Source organism: Bos grunniens, chromosome 13 (assembly GCF_055505025.1).
Source record: "Bos grunniens cultivar Pamir isolate PY7600 chromosome 13, Bosgru_T2T1.0, whole genome shotgun sequence".
Lineage (NCBI taxonomy): Eukaryota > Metazoa > Chordata > Mammalia > Artiodactyla > Bovidae > Bos > Bos grunniens.
In genome coordinates, this window is record NC_141177.1 from 31,512,668 (window position 1) to 31,529,708 (window position 17,041).

The 17,041-nt window shown below is 48.8% G+C and overlaps 1 protein-coding gene across 2 annotated transcripts; it reads right to left on the bottom strand.

The window, feature by feature from the left end:
• Positions 1–5,424: 5,424 nt before the first annotated feature.
• On the bottom strand, positions 5,425–16,065 carry DDRGK1 (DDRGK domain containing 1). 2 transcript variants are annotated; one of them, XM_086333284.1, is made up of 9 exons: positions 15,899–16,065; positions 14,508–14,708; positions 13,281–13,393; positions 12,959–13,060; positions 9,542–9,664; positions 9,196–9,234; positions 6,618–6,674; positions 6,031–6,079; positions 5,425–5,717 (listed from the first exon to the last, which is right to left on the bottom strand). In XM_086333284.1, the coding sequence occupies exons 1-9, from the start codon at positions 15,987–15,989 to the stop codon at positions 5,551–5,553; spliced, it is 942 nt and encodes a 313-aa protein (XP_086189410.1). In that variant the 5' UTR covers positions 15,990–16,065; the 3' UTR covers positions 5,425–5,550. The 2 variants fall into 2 exon arrangements, with proteins under 2 accessions (XP_086189410.1, XP_086189409.1); XM_086333283.1 differs by lacking the exon at positions 15,899–16,065 and adding an exon at positions 15,346–15,819.
• Positions 16,066–17,041: the final 976 nt, after the last annotated feature.

Genomic DNA, 17,041 nt, shown 5'->3' on the forward strand with positions numbered 1-17,041 from the left:
AACTAGGGCTTCTTCTCTGGAATGACTGGGCAGTAACTCTAGATGCCAAACTGGGGAGCAGACAATCAAATCCATGCTAAAGTTTGGATGTTTGCATAAAGCTTTTTCTAGCTGTGCTTGCTTCATAAAAGAAATAAAAACCTCTGAATCTGTGCCAAAAATTCCTAGGAATGACCAGTAAAAGTCTTGGGGGTTATCTAGACCAATATAAAACTATAACTGAAATGTTGATGACCCAAGTATGATGGGTTTTTTTACAACCTGATGATGTTTACACACACACACACACTCTGGGCCCGTGAAAATGGAAAGCGAAAGGAAAAATAAAAGAACATTATTAGACTGTATTCTCCTTTTTACTACTATTCTTTACTAATTGCACATTTTACCAAAGATAGAAGATGGCTTATGCTTTTATGTTCTCCAGGAATTTTTTTGGGTAATATTTTTCTTTTCTGTTTTTATATAATTGATGTTTTGTTTATACTGACAGAGACTTATCTGTACCTATATGATATAAACCTCATTGCAAGTTATTTAGAAATAGGTAAAAAAGAATACAAGTCACCACCCCACCCACCATCTCAAGTGAGTTTTATGTACTCACATCTATTTGTGAAGCATGTTGGTCCTTCTTAAAGCTCCAAGCAAAATAGTATTTTAAATGATTATTGCATCATGGAAATTATGGTCATGTCCAAACTTGTAATCAGTTTTTATGGAAACCTGCAAACTCCAAAAGTGTTACCAGAATAAATTTTTGTAAAATCTGGGGTAAATTTGTCCAGCAGAAAGTCTTCTCTGTAAACTCTGTACATTAACATTGCAGATAGGTACAGGGGTGGTTAAAATTTTTTTTTATTACCTGCCTTCGGGGTCCACGTTTCTCATATATCCAATATGCACAAACTAAAAAGGCATCAAGACAACTGTCAAGCTAGATATCAAGTATGTGTCCACATACCTACTATAGGGTTTAGCACAGCAAAAAGTGATTTGATTTACTTCACTGATGAGAAATAAAGAAAATAGAACGAAAGAAGTATTTATCTCAGTTACTCAATTACGATACAGTTGGAACACTACTGGTTTTAGTTTGGGGATGATGATGATGATGGATTTGTTTTTTGTATCATTTTAGAAATTTAAGTCAAATTGTAAAATCATATAAGAAAGTTCCAATGACTACTTGGTCAAAGTAAATCTAGTAGGTTACATGCAAAGGGTTATATTTAAACAAGCTTAGCGTTATGGTATCAGTATTTGGTAGGTTCTATTACGAGGTTCCCTTTCACATTCACCTTTAATGAGTAGTAAAATACTGCATTAACCAGTCAAAAATTATGTATGACTAATCAAAAATTATATCAGGCTAAACCAAGGAAAATATTTTTTTTCATTATATCAGGCTAAACCAAGGAAAATATTTTTTTCAATGTCCCCACTGTAGTTTACACTGTTTTTGTTACAACTCTGTGACTACTTTAAGTTATATGATGTGCTACTCTTCACTCAGATACTGCTCCTTGGCCCTGTCAATACATAAGGAACAGGCTCATTAGAACCCTGTTTTTCAAACTGTAGGTCGAGATCTGTGAATGAGCTATATAATCAATTTAGTCACCATCAGCAGTGAAACAGAATAGAGAAATAGGGAGTTCCCTGGTGGTCTAGGGGTTGGGAGTCCGGGATTTCTCTGCTATGGGCCAGAACAGGTGCGGGGTGGCCAAAAAAAAGAAAACAGAGAAACAAATATCAACATACATCAAACCATGATAAGCAAAGGGTTACTGTGAAACTTCAGCTTGCTCATCATCTGTACATATGCACACACACATGTACCAAGTCCTGAATGTAAAATGGTTTTCTTAGTAAGAGATACTGTCAAAAAAGTTTGAAAAACACAGCTTTGGTAGAATAGTCATCTCCAATCTTGGGGGCAGGACTTAGGACTGGAGGTGCCTGGAGCACACACTCGTGAAGGCTTGCTGCAGTACCCGCCAGCAGTACAATGGGGGTGTGGAGGGAGGAGGTGACAGAGTAATAAAGATTTGTGGGATACACAGATTGCAAAGGCTTAAGAAATGAGTTAGTGATTTAAAACACTAATTAAAATATAGCCCAAATGTCTGGGCTCAGCTCTTCCCTACTGGGACCCAAGCTCCCTTTGCACCTTCTCTCATCTTTGCCCCCAACATTCCCTTTTTTTCACCCAACGCTCCATGTCCCTCAGTGAACCATAAATCTTTACATTCTGTACACCTGGCTTCCCCTCAGCCCAGGCCTCCCCTTGTAGTATAGCCCACACACCTGTTGGCTGGATAACTGACCATCTCCCTGTTATACTAATAGCACTGCCCTGCCCCCACCTGTGGATGAGGCCATGTTTTATTTACTGTGGTTCGCTGGGGAACCTTGGAGAAGGCAATGGCACCCCACTCCAGTACTCTTGCCTGGAAAATCCCATGGACGGAGGAGCCTGGTAGGCTGCAGTCCACTGGGTCGCTAAGAGTCGGACACGACTGAGCGACTTCACTTTCACTTTTCACTTTCATGCATTGGAGAAGGAAATGGCAACCCACTCCAGTACTCTTGCCTGGAAAATCCCAAGGATAGAGGAGCCTAGTGGGCTGCCGTCTATGGGGTTGCACAGAGTCGGACATGACTAAAAGCAACTTAGCAGCAGCAACAGCAGCTGGGGAACCTACCTCATTCATACTCAGTATTTAATAGTTTTTTAACTTTTGATCAATTTTGTAAACAACTCCTTTGAAAAGATGAGTTTACTACATGGTTCTCCAACCACTGCTTTTCAATACACCTTGAAGGTGCATTAAAAAAGAAATGTTATGGAACTTCCCTGCTGGTCCAGTGGTTAAGAATCTGCACTTCCACTGCAGGGGACGCAGGGTCCATCCCTGGTCAGGGATCTAAGACCCTATCTACTGCATGATGAGGCCCCAGAAAGAAAAGCTGTGAAAGAACCAAACTACTGGGAGCAAAGTGCTTTCAAAACAGACCTGTTGGGCTGGGGCTGGGCTGTGAAGATGAGGCACCTGTAAGCACAACAAGCACTGTGTAATTTAGGGGTTACAAAACCCAAAACTTATCGGTTTGATTGAAGCCATCAGTCTAGAGTTCCTGACAGAAGAGGAAAAATCTATGAAAGAGGAGCCACAAAACATGTTGAGGACTCAGATGGGTCTCTGGTTCTGAATCACCATCCTCCGCCAGTTATTTATACCCTCCGCCAGTTGAAATAATCACCTTTGTGCTTCAGGATAAGTGAAAACTGTACCCTCAGGAAAAAATATAAGTACAAACAGAGCTAGTGAATAAGCAAATGTAAATCCACTGAACTGAAATGTTTATCATCAGTTTTAGCAATGCAGATACCGATCAGTAATGTAACCATGTGTGTCTGGTCAACTTTTTAAGGTATAAAAGTATTTAAAAATAATTTCATATACAGCTGGCCTTTGAACAAAATGGGTTTGAACTGTTTGAATCCACTCATGAGGTGATTTTTTTCAGCATAAATACTATGGTACAGCACAATCTGTGGTTGAGTGAACCTGCAGATGCAGAACCACAGATATGGAGGAACTTTGGATAGAGGACTGGCCGTAAGTTACACAGGCAGATATTTACCTGTGTTGAGGGCCAGTACACCCAACGCCCTGTTGTTGGTCAACTGTACTCACGTGGGGAGTTTAAATTCTTAGAAGTATTTAAGTAATAATTAATATGTGCATGAAAATTTGTCTAAGTGGTTAAACCTGAAAGTTTTCATGTATTAGTTGTTGAAACACTAATCACTTACTGTCTGGAAGAATATTCATTTAATAAATTTGTTAGACTAGTAGACTGATTACTAAATAGCGCACAAAGGATTACAGGTTCTTCTCCACACTAAGCTGTTGGAACATAAAGAATCTTAGAAGGCTTCTGGGATAGGAGGGAGGGTTATGCCTTTTTCACACTCCTACCCTATGGGCAGTGTCCTGAGGATAGAATGCAGTGGCTGGGGCTGCCACAGCCGTCTTATTATGTGGATGGCAGTGGCTGAGGGAAAGCATGGAAGCCCTCTCCACTATGGATTTTAATTACTTGCAACTTTTCGGCCTGCCTTTCCACCCCACCTCCACCTCCATCACCAGCTCTCAACCTTGGTTACTCATTGGAATCTCTTATTGATTCTCCCTGGACCCACCCTGAGAGATTCTGATTGAACTGGTCCAGGGTACAGCCTGGCATGAGATTGGGGTATGCTCCCCAGGTGACTTTAATGAGCAACCAGGGCTGAGAACCACTGCTCTAACTGTAAGCCAGCTCCTCTTTTCCCTTTGGATTTTATCTCCCTCACACTGGGTTATCTGTGTCTAGTTCTTCTTCCTAGACTGAGCTCCCACTGGCCTTCCAAACAACGCAGGTAGCGCTTTTCAGCCCATTGCTGACTGAAATACCAGAGTCCCACCGTACTTGGAATATAGGTACTATAGTTTTTGCTTACAGAATCAAATGAGTCAAAATCACCCTTGATAATCCCTCAGGAAGGGTCTATTCTGGGAGCCTGATGCCCCATCTCCCCATCACCATCTACGTAGGTAGTTTCCTCCTGGACTGGAACAGAAAGCTGCCTCTTCCTCCACCAGGCACCAGAGTTAAGTATGTGGTTGTGTTTAGGGGCCATGTTGCATAAAAAATACACATTTAAACACATGCCTCACCCCCAGCACAGCAGGAAGCTCATGCCTTGAACAGCCCACAGGAACCACTGACTGACCCTATGGGAGACACACATCTCCCATCTCACACCTACTCCTGAACATATGGTCCTTACATCCCCCAGTGGGTGGAATCGCCCACACCATTTAAACTTTTGTCAAGGATGTAGAACTGAATTCATGTGAAGTCCTATATGAAGCAAGGTCCCTCCACCGCACAATTCCATCCAGCTCAAGCAGGTCTTCCCCTTCTTTCTCCCTGTCCCACAAGCAGCTGGCTCAGCCTTTCTCCTCCCTGACCTCCCTTCCCTCCCACTTAAGGCTGATGTTTTCTAGGACTCTTTATCTGTGGCACCTCTCATTAACTCTTCTTCATAAGAGCTCTCATGGTGAGAACTCCTTCCTCAATTCGGGGAGATGTTGTCCCAAGAGGATTCCCTCTATGGCTCTGGTAAGGTGGGAGGGGTGGGAGTAAGACCTCATCCAGGCTTTGGGGACTGGGCATGCAGGCCACAAAGGAACAGAGTAAATGATCAGTGTTTTTTGAATGCATGCATTCATAACAATGGAACTTGCATCTGTTTCCAAAGGACCCCACCCCAATCCCCAAGATAAATTCCAAAATGAGATTTTCACCAGCTCATCTGGCACCCCAGGCCAGGCCTTCTGCCACACCAAACCACACCAAGCTCACGAGTACTGATTGAGCCTTTAATCTGTAACTGCCTGGCCACACTCCATCTGCCCCAAGATGGTGAAAAGGAACAAAGATGTATGGCCAGGTAGGCCATGCCAGCTCTCAGTCCAAGAGGGAAGTCCTAGGTCAGGCTGGGGCCTGAGCAGGGGTCTCCCGGCCCCAGGCGATGAGGGAGTTGCTGGCCTGGGCAAGCTCAGTGATGGATACCCGGCCCCGCTGCCGGATGAAGTTAGCCACCGCAGCCAGTTCCTCCGGGGTTATGTAGATGAACTTGCCCCGGTCGTCAATCACACCTGTGGGGACATGCAGGTCGTGGTGCTGAGCCCTCCCCACATGCCCAGCGACCCACCCACTCCTCCTGCCTGCCTGCTTGGCCTTTCCCAGCTGTATCCAACTTTGGTGAGTCACATCAGGCTTCCTTGCCTGTCCTGTCACCCAAAGCCATCACCAGGCCTTGGCATCCTCCTCGTTGAACTGCATCCCCCTTCTCAGGGCCCCTCCTTGTACCCTGCTCCCCTACCCAGGGTGCTCATCCTAGCCTTGCAGCCCCACACGGCTAGATGCTCCCCAAGGCCAGGGCCCGCAGTGACACTGTCCTCCTCTCACCTGTAAGAGTCCCCTCAGCCAGCAGGTCCTGGATGCGGTTTATGGTGTCCTGTGAGGAGAACAGTTCTTAGAGTAGGGACAGGCACTGCTGCCCCCAGAAGGAGCACCTACAACCTTCCTCCCACCACAACCAAACCTCTCCTCTCCTTCTCATGGCCACCCTGAAATGTGACTCCACGTGTCTCCTTTGGAGGGTCCTAGAGGGAAGGGGCTCTGGTCCTGGAGTCTGGCAGGACCCCCCCACCCCCACCCCGAGAGAGACTCCCTTCCAACCAAAAGAGAAGTGGTGACATTTGGCTGAGGAGGCTGGTATGGCCTGTTGTAGGACAGCTGTCTAGGTAATTGGATTTGGGCTGCTGGAGTGATGGGGTTCAGACCTTTTTCTTTTTTTTCTTCCTGACTGTTTTCCAACTAGTTATAAAGGCAGGATGCCTGGGGTGACGAGAGATTCCTACAGTATACTCACTCTTGGTTGGGGGTAGGGGGGAAGGGGCATTGAGACTCTCCATCTTTAGGGCAGGCCCATTCTGACAGCCACACACATTCCATGGCTGCACTCCACATACAGGCCACCCTGCAGGGCTTACCTGAGTACGTAGGCCCACCTGGGAAGCCAGGTCTTCCAAGAGCACGACCTTGGACTGCTACAAAGGGAGGAGAAGGTGCAAGGCTGAGCTTGGGCAAATCCTTTTCCATACTGGCACCCTCTGAAGTTGGTGTTCTGATCTGATCTGCTCTGCGTGGCTAGACACACACTGTGCAGATCCTACGGGAGAGCCTTGTTCCCCTCACACACTACTCAAACACTCTCCCAATCACCCATACAGAGGACATACACGTTCATAAACTCTCCTGTTCCCCTGCTTGTGGGCAGCGATCTGCCCGCCAGGCCCTTGGACTGAGGACCACCCTGAGACAGCAACACACCTGCAGAACCAAGCACAGCTGACGGCTTCTCCTCTGCAACCAGAGGTGTCTTTCTAATACATTGGACAGGCTGGAAGGGGAAACGCCACAGAGATGAAGGGGAGGAATGACAATCACCAAAAGCTATTTTAAAAAACCTTTTCTGGGACTTGTGTTCGCTGAGAACTTGCCAGGACCAGGCACTGAGAAGGTGTGGGAGAAGCAATGTTGAACAGGACATGGCCCACAGCCCCGCCAAGGAGAAGGTGAGAATGGGGAGAACAGAGCAGATAAACAGCCCCAGTAAGCCAGGACCTAGGCAGCTCAGTCTTGCCTCACCTTTGCTCACTGCTCCCTAGCCCAAAGATCACGACAATGCTGACATGCCCATACTTCCTGTCACCATCCTCTTCACACTGTATGAGCCCTCAAGATAACTGTCAGTAACACCAGCCAGCACTTTTCACACACAGCCATGTGCCCACAAGCTTCCTTCACACCCTCAGAAGAAACTTTAGTTCCCAGGGGGTGCAGCTGAGGGTCCACTGGTGGGCTCTACCTGCATCTGCCCCGTCTCCCTCAAAACAAAGAGCACATGACTTGTGAGAAGGCGATCGTCTGCATTTCCGTGAATCTTCCACAGCAAATGAGCTGGGGGAGGACTGACACGGTGACACCTCCCCAGCTGCAGATGGCGTGAGACTGTTCGAAATGCCAGACTGAATATGTAAGCAGGGAGGCAAGTGAATGGCAGTTGGGCCAGGGCGTGGGCAAGTACGAGGTGACCTGGCCAGCTGGCCTCTACCTACAAAGCAGGGAGTGGGTGCCGGGCTCCCAGCAACAGCTCAGAGTGTGATTATGGAGTCACCCCAGGTGGTCCCTGAAAACCTGGTCTGAGGGGTTGTTGGCACTGAAAGTATGTCTGGAAAAACTAATCAAGTCAACCAACCCAACCCAACCAGAAGGGAGAGTGAACCAACAATATCAAATTACGGCCGAGCTTCATGTAACTGCTACGCACAGAAATGTCCCTCTAGTTCTGAAACCCTAGGATGAAAGGGCCCATCCCCTTAAGCCAAGAGGAAGGTGGGTAGGCTGAGTTTTGGAAGTTCTCCTTTTCCCTACAACAGGAGCTCTGGGACAATCAGCTAGCATAAGCTGGAGAAACTTCTACTAAACTCCAAAAGAGCTTGGAAAACACCAGAAAATGGCCCCTCCGGAGAGCTGCTGAGAGCAAGGATAGGAACTTCCCTGGGGGTTCTCAGGTCTCTGCCTTGTGGGGGCGGAGACTGAAGCTGATGCAGGAGGGCTTCCTGGAGGAGAGACTCAGGGCTGTGTTGCTGCCCACTGAGTGGGTGGGGACAGTGAGCTCCAAATAGAGGAGAGTGTGACATATCCTGCCCAGGGTTGCAGCCCTCAATCAGGTGTGCCAGGGTGGAAAATGGACTCTATGAGAAAGGAATGGTCAGTCTGAGGGAGCCTTCTCCCTCTCAGGAACCCCCAGCCCCTAGGCTGTGAGCCTAGCCCCTTGCAGCTAGGAGGTGTATAAACCCTGCTCTCTTCTGGGAGAGGTGGGGGGGATTATGCAAGCCCTGGCTCCTTGGCACCCCTAGTACCACCCCCACCACCGCCTCCGCTCCCTCTGTACTCCTTCCCTCAGCCGCCTCTGCACCCTAAGCTGCACTTGAAAACCTCTCCCCTCATCGCATCCTTTGTGGGAGAGAAGTTGCTTAGCAGCAAAGCAGAGCAGGACATGCTTATGCAACCGGAGCAGTATTCAGGAGGCCCGCGCTGCAGCTGCAGACGGAAGGGGGCACACCTGCTACCCTGCCCTAGATTCCAAAGGAAACATCCTCCAGTATCCCGAGGAAGACCCAAGTTCCTGGTCAGGAACACGTGGCAGGGGATGTGGCTTCTCCTCAGTATGACAGAACTGGTAGAAAACACGTGTGAAGAAACTTGAAAACACAATGACTCACTAAGCGTGGGGTCTGAAGAGCAGGGAAACTGTCAAACCCTAAGCATGAGGAAGCTATCAGACCTCCCACACAGATCAGGTCCTTCCCCACCTTTGGGGTCAGAGGAGAAGGGGCTTTCCTGGCCAGGACCCTAGCAGGCCCACCTGCCCACTCCTGCACAAGCTTGAGTGACATGTGTGCAGACCCCGCTTGGGCCTACCCCCTCCAGGCCCTGAAGATGAACCCAACACACATACAAGAAGCAAGCAGCTGACACCAGGTTCTGCTCTGCATTTCTTACCTTAATGTAGTTGATGAATTCGGCCAGGAAGCTATGGGACTAGAGAAGCAGAGAAATCAAGATGAGAGTCCCCTGGCCAGGGCCACAAGGCTCTATGCCTACCCACCTACCCAGCCGAGTGCCTGTCCAACCACCTGGGTGAGCAGCACAGCCTCCTGTGGGGAGGGGATCGAGGCACCACCTCTCCCAAAGACAAGGTCTCGGCCACTAGAGCCTGCTGATCCTGATGCCCACCCGCCTCTCACTGGAAGGCCAGGGAAGCAGGTGAGGAGCCACAGGGTGTCTGAGATGGGGCTGTGCTGCCTTTCTGGGCTCAGGGAACATTTTCTAGGGCTGGTGGACCCACCTGCTCCTCAGTCATGGTCTCGCCCACACCCTCCTCCTCCACCACGAAGGTCTCCTTCAGTTTCAGATACTCTTCATGCTCCCGCTGGGCCTGCTCCTCCTGGGCCTTCCTCTCCTCCTCTTCCTGTGGACACAGAGGAGGCAAGAGTCAGATAGAGTGGCCATCCTACTCTGTTTTAGTCTTTGCTGCTCCCAGAGGCCAGAGACAGAGCTCAGGGACAGAGCTCCTTCAAGACCTTGATCCCTCTGGCCCCTAAGCTAAACTGCACGATCCCTCTTCTCAATCAGTTCTATCACTTCCCAGACGCTGCTCAGCATCCCTCTCCCTGAAAATCCTGCCATGAATGTCTTATAACATCCTCCAGCCACCCCCTCCCACATCCCGCCCTGTCATGTCCAAGCTTTTTGAACAAAACCCAGGTTCCATTTCCCATCAGTCAACTATCCCTCTAGCCCACTCCAATCTGGCTTCTGCACACTCAGCTCCACCAAAATAAGTCCTGCTATGGCCTCACCCATGTCCTCTACCCACCAAACCCAAGGGACAACCATCAGGCCTCATACCCCAGTCCTCTCAGTGGCCTTGGGGAGAGCCTACCATCCCCTCTTCCATCCCTCGGCTTTCAGACCCTACCTCTCCTGGATCTCCTCCTGTTCTTCGGGTCATTCTTCCCACCTCCTCCATCACTCAGCCCAGTCCCTTCTCTCTCCTCTACTCTCTAGGCCACCTCACTATGCCCACAGCATCAATTATGCCCTAATGAAAAACGAATGAAATCCCAACAATGTGTTAAATTCACTAAATAATAACGTATTATTACCAGCTATAAAAAATATACCACAGTAAGGTATGATGTTAATGGTAAGGGTATCCGAGTGCCAGTGACTGCTGCTGTTGTATCCCTCCACAAATCTCTCTTCCCAAACACACGACTGCCCACGTGGCACACCCACTGGGCCGTCTCACAGACACCTCAAATTGATGATGTCCCAGAAAGACCCTGTGATCTACCCCCCACACATCTGGACTCCTCCTGAATCCTTGGCTTAGCGAATCTCACAGCTATCTGGCCAGCTGCCCTGGTCAGAAATGAGGCTCCAGCTACCACTTCTTTCTTTAACTTCTGGAAAACTGCTTGATCCATCCACCAACACCTAATGCAACAGTCTTGCCCCAAACCAACCCATTTTCCAGAATTCTCAGAAAGATCTATCTTAAACATGAAGATAAAGCTGTGACATGGAATATACAGGATGAGCCTGGAGCATTTTTCAGTGTCAAAAGTAAGAAAGTACTCAAAGAAGAAAAACAGTAAGGGTATGTCAAAGGTAAACAGGGGCCAACTAAAAGCACTCCCAGTAGCCAAAGCTAGAACAATCTAAGCAAAAAAGTAAATAAGATAGCATTGGATGGGACTGCACTGGTAGTCAGGTGGTTAGGACTCTGCATGTTCACTGCTGAAGGCCTGGGTTCAGTCCCTGGTTGAGCAACTAAGATTCCACAAGCCATGTGGCATGGCTAAAAAACAAAGATAGCACTTGGATTATGATACAAAGTGCAAAATAGATATTCATAAGTCCAAGTAGATACAAATAAACAATCGAATAAATAAAGAAAAGATAAATCTGTACAAATGAATTTCAAATACTTCATGTAAATACTCTCCTCTTAAGTAGATGGAGCATAACTCCCTACTTCTTAAGTGTGGGCTGTGCAGTAGCTTGTTTCCAAGAAACCATGGGAAATGGAGAAATCTGGCAAACATAATCTTGGCCAGGTGATCAAGGTTAACATACAAGTGATAAGCCAAGTCGATAACATGAAACCTTGATATGTTGTGTTGAGGATGGCACTCCACCTCTGGTCTTCCTCCCAGAAATCCATAACCCCCATTCTAACCTTGACAGTAACATAAGCCGAATGCAAATAGAGGAACATTTTATAAAACACTTTCCCAACAGTTCTCAAAACTGTCAAGGTCATCAAAAGCAAGGAAAGTCTGAGAAACTATCACAACTCAGAGGAACCTAAGGAGACATGACAACTAAGTGTAACGTGGCATCCTGGATGGGACCCTGGAAAAGAAAAAGGATATTTGGGCAAAACTAATGAAATCCCAATAATGTGTCAAATTCACTTAATAATAAATTATTAGTTGTAAGAAATATACCACAGTAAGGTGTAAGGTACGATGTTAATAGTAAGGGAAATGGGGTGTAGGGGAGAAGAGCCCCAGAATACTTTAGGTGCATTATTATAATCAATGTTATAATTAAATGTTACAATTATAATCAGAGAAAAGTGAACTCTGAGGCTGGGAAAGATGGAAGACAAAAGGAGAAGGTGGCGGCAGAGGATGAGATGGTTAGATGGCATCACTGACTTAGTGGACATGAATTTGAGCAAACTGTGGAGACAGTGGAGGACAGAGGAGCCTGGCATGCTGCACTCCACAGGATCGCAAAGAGTTGGACACGACTTAGTGACTGAAATCTTCTGCTGTGTTCCAGCGCATTTGTCACAGCATCCAGAACCAGGCTTTCTGGACATCCAGTGTCCCTGAATAACAAGGCCAGTCAGAGGCCAAAGGTACCAGGCTATGGGGTCTTCCCAGCTGGGCAGCCCAGGCTCTTACTCTATACACCCCACAACTTTATGGTGGTGCCCTTCCTGGGCACCTGATTCTCAAAAGGAAGGAAGCACCTGGCAAACAAAGGCTGATTCACCACACTTACTGCAGTGCTCTCCATTCTCCAAGCATCTTCTCTATGCCAGGCCCTGAACAGAACCTGCTATAGATATGATCCACCATCTCTTACAATGTTCTTTAGTGGCCCAAAGGGCCTCAGGATTCAGAGTCCCCCCGCCCCACCTCACCTCTCTGATCCCTTTCCTTCTTCCTTACCCTGCTCTAGCCACTCTGTCTCAGCGTTCTTCAAATGCTTCAGGTGTGTTCAATAAATTACATGCACAAAATTTCGGTTTCAGGCTCATTTTTCAGCAGCAGCTTTATAGAAGCTGTGCCCAGAACACAGAAAGCAAATAAATCAGGGCCTGCACCTGGCTCACAGCCCCTCTTCTAGGCTGCAGGTGCAGGGAAGCGGCATGGGAAGCAAGAGGGCTTCCCAGGTGGCGCTAGCGCTAAAGAATTCACCTGCTAATGCAAGAAATGCAAGAGACGTGGGTTTGATCCCTGGATCGGACGATTCCTTGGAGTAGGAAATGGCAACCTGCTCCAGCAGTCTTTCCTGGAGAATTCCAAGGACAGAGGAGCCTGATGGCCTACAGACCATGGGGTTACAAAGACTTGGACACCACTGAGCGTGCGCGAGCATGCACACGCATGCACACACATACACACACGAAGTAAGGCTGCCTGGGCAGCAGACAGAAGTCAGCTTCTGGGGCCTGGCTCACCTTCTGTTCCTCCTCCAGGCGAAGCCGTTCCTCCTCCTTCTTCCACTCTGCTTCACGCTGTGACTCAAGGCGTTTCCGTTCCTCACGCTCAGCCTCCTCTGCCTGGAGAAAGGCTTTCATAGTTGGGACATCTCCACCTCCAGCCAGAGCCTGCCCACCTCCCAAACAGGCCAGGTCAGGCCAAAGACCATGGTTACAGGAGATGGAGTTAGGCAAGCATCAAACACCCACCCAACATGAGGGGACGGTCTACTACATAGGAGACATGGAAGGCAGGGCCCTTTCCCACCTCTCAGAGCTGCACCCCATCCCTCCTGCTTGCCTCACGTTGGGCTTTTCGTGCTTGTTTCTCCTCCAGCTTCCGTAGTTTCTTGGCTCCAATTTTCCCTGACAAGTGAGTTTCCACTGGCTTCTCTATGTCTTCTTCCTCTTGGGCTGAGTATGGTCAGAGAAAAACACGTCAGGTCCTGGCCACAGAAGACGGATGATATTCACCTTCTCTCTTGTTGCTCTCCTTGAGGGGGATTTCCTTCCACTCACTTGCAAATACCACTAGCCCAGCTCTCCTCTTAAAGCCTCTGCCATGCAGAAATTTGTCTGGGATGTGTGTGTTAGGTTTGGGAGAGGGGTGAGTGAACCATGGGGCAAGAAAATAGATGATAACATTAGACGCTGCTGCTGCTGCTGCTTAGTTGCTTCAGTCGTGTCTGACTCTGTGTGATCCCATAGACGGCAGCCCACTGGGCTCCACCGTCCCTGGGATTCTCCAGGCAAGAACACGGGAGTGGGTTGCCATTTCCTTCTCCAATGCATGAAAGTGAAAAAATAAAGTGAAGTCGCTCAGTCGTATCCGACTCCTAGCGACCCCATGGACTGCAGCCTACCAGGCTCCTCCATCCATGGGATTTTCCAGGCAGGAGTACTGGAGTGGGGTGCCATTGCCTTCTCCGACATTAGACACTACATAGCCATAAAGAGGGCACTTGAGTCCTTGGGTGAAGCCCTCAGAGAATGAGTGTACCCCCACAAGGAAGAGTGCTGGGATAGAAGGAGTGGACTGAAGAATTCTCTAGGTCACTCTAAAGACTCCTGCCCTTCTGTTTGGACACTGAGAGCCTAAATGAAGGAAGAAGGGGTTGGCCCAATGGAATAGGGATCAGGGTCCAGAGCTGCCAGTCCCCAGGGAACAAAGGATGGGTCCTAAGTCTCCCCTAGGGGCTTCCCTGGTAGCTCAGTGGTAAAGAATCCACCTGCCAATGCAGAGACGTGGGTTTGATCTCTGGGTCGGCAAGATCCCCTGGAGGAGGAAATGGAAACCCACTCCAGTATTCTTGCCTGGGAAATCCCAGGACAGAGGACTCCATGGACTCACAAAAGAGTCAGACATGACTTAGCGACTAAACAACAACAAAGTGTCTCCTAACCACATCCAATGATTCCCAGACATTCCTCCCACACTACGGCTTCACACTGCATTCTTTTGCCCAGCTTTGGGGTCACCTCACCCTCTAACCCAGGCCCCTTCTCCACCAGGCTGGGCCCCTCTCACCTTGGATGATGGCCTCCTCCTCATTCTCATCGGCCCAGGCCACTCTCTGGGCTCGACGCTGGGCCTGCAAGCGGCTGCCCAGGTCTCTCCGGCGCCGGGGCCTGCCTGCAGCTCTCTGCTCCTCGGGCTCTAAGGGCTGAGGCCGAGCCACTCGGCCTGCTGCTGCGGGTACCTCTTCATTGTGCAAAGACTCTTGGGCAGCTGTAGGGAAGAGAAGCACCATGATTCTCTCTGGCAGCCCAACTCACCTCTTGGCAGGGGGAACAGCATCCTGGAAGCCTCACTCTCCTCTGCTCAATTTCCTCCAAGCTCCTGCTGCCCACAACAAAGTCCTAATTTCTCAGCCTGACTGTGGAGTCTTTCATAACCCAAACCCTGACCTTGGTCCAGTGCAGCAAGAGCACTCCTTTCCTCCCACCTCTGTTGATACCCTTCTTTCCTCTTAAGGCCCCATCTTTCCAGCTGACCTGTCAGGAGACTACCACCCTGCAAAATGGAGCTGTTCTACCTCTTCCAGAAGCCCACCTTGACCTCTCCAGGCCTCATCTGAATGAATGCCCACAGCAGGACTGTATTAATCTTTTGCCTAACACCACCTGCCACGGTTTTATCCGGAACTCCAATTAGAGAGCGGACCTGAAGGTGAAGTCTCTCCTCCCAGGAAGACTTGTTGGCTATTTGCCTTACCTCAGCTTCTCTGTCCCCTGCCCCTGAAAGATGCTGCGAATAGCTTGTGGGCCCAAGGAAGGGGAGGGACATATACCCAAACTCATATGCCGATAAAGAAATGATGGAGAGGGGGCCAGGGTGGAGGATGACAGGTGTATCTGTTACGTGCCCTGGCAGCTGACACGGCCTTCCGGGAGGGATGCAAAACAGGGAGGAGGGTGCATGCACACATGGGTGTTCTTGAGGGGTAAGGAGAGAGCTTGCTGGAGCCACCTCATACTCTTTTCTGTTCACAGGTAGGTAGAAAACACTTAGTGGCCCCCTTCTCATCAGCGGCTCTGGAGCCGGCCTGGCAGGGATGGGAAACCCCTGTGGATCGCTCAACGGACGCAGAAGGATGGTAGTGTCTGCCAGGGCCTGGCCCTCAGGGAGGGCCAGGGGCGAGGAGATGAGGGCACGCTCTCTTTGGGGGCCAGGAAAAAGGTGTAGGGACCCTGCCACTCGGTCCGCGAGCTGGCATCTGCACTGCAGCGAGCTGCTGGTCGCCGCCTTGCGCGCATGCTCAGGCGTGCTGCCTGCGGGAGGTGGAAGGCGCGGAGATCTGGTCAGCTGCGCCTGGCAAGTCCGCGCATGCGCGTGAGCCGCGGCTCCACGGCCTACACAGACTGAGGAGATAAGAGGACGCGTGGCCCCACCGGCCCTGGCGCGGCGGCATCTCCTACCTGCTGCCGCCCGGCCCCGGCCGCGAGTCAGGAACAGAATAAGCCCGACAAGCAGAGCCGCCACCACCAAGTACACCACGGGGGACACCATGATGTTGACTTCCAGGTGGAACCTGCGCGTTCACCCAGACACCCGGGCTCTCCCAGGCTCCGCCCAACGCCCATCTGGCCCCTCCTATTTCCTATCTAGACTCCGCCCACCTCTCGGCCCCGCCCTGGCCTAACTAAATGGAGGCCCTAGTTTTTTTTCTTAATCAATCTGCTGCACAGCACATTGACTCAGTTGTGTGTGTGTGTGTGTGTGTGTGTGTGTGTGTGTATATATATATATATATATGTATACTTTCTGTTTTAGGATTTTTTTTTTTTTCTGGTTTGGCTCACAGCTCGTGGGATTCTCAGTTCCCAGACTAGGGATTGAACCACTGTCTATTTTCAAAACAGTAAACAATACCAGAGGGATTTCCTCAGTGGGTAAGACTGGGCACTTCCAATGCAAGGGGCCAGGGTTCAATCCCTGGTCAGGGAACTAGTGCCCACTTCCTGCAACTAAAGATCCCATCTCCCACAACTGAAACTAAGACCTGGTGCAGCCAAATAAAAATATATGTTAAAAAAAAAAGCATGCAGGCAACCATTCAAATACTAAAAAAATAAAAGGAACTATTTCAGAGGTAGAATTAATAGGATCTGACAATCTCCTTTGAAGGCAAGAATTGCCTTTTTTCACTTTAGTTTCCTCCACAATGAAGGAAGTGCAGTTCCAAAGAGATTATTCCATCATAATCCTAGCTAAAGAAATAAAAATTCACATTTTAATTCTAACAGTCTATTTAATGAACGAATAATGCAATCCCTTTCATTTCTGTTCAGAACAACAAAGAACCTATTTCTTTATATGTTGGATCATCAGTTAGGTAAAGCAATCAATATGTCTCTGTTCTGTCTTGTTGCCTAAGAGGATTTCTGTCACTTGCGACCAAGGATCCTGATTAAAGATCACACATACACAAACTTCCTCATACAATTTTTTGTATTCACATATCTTCTCCCTCCTCACCAAGTTCTTGGGCCCAAAGACCTTCAGGATGATTGACTGCTTGATTGGTTTGCAGGATCTTAGTTCCCAAATCCTCAACAATG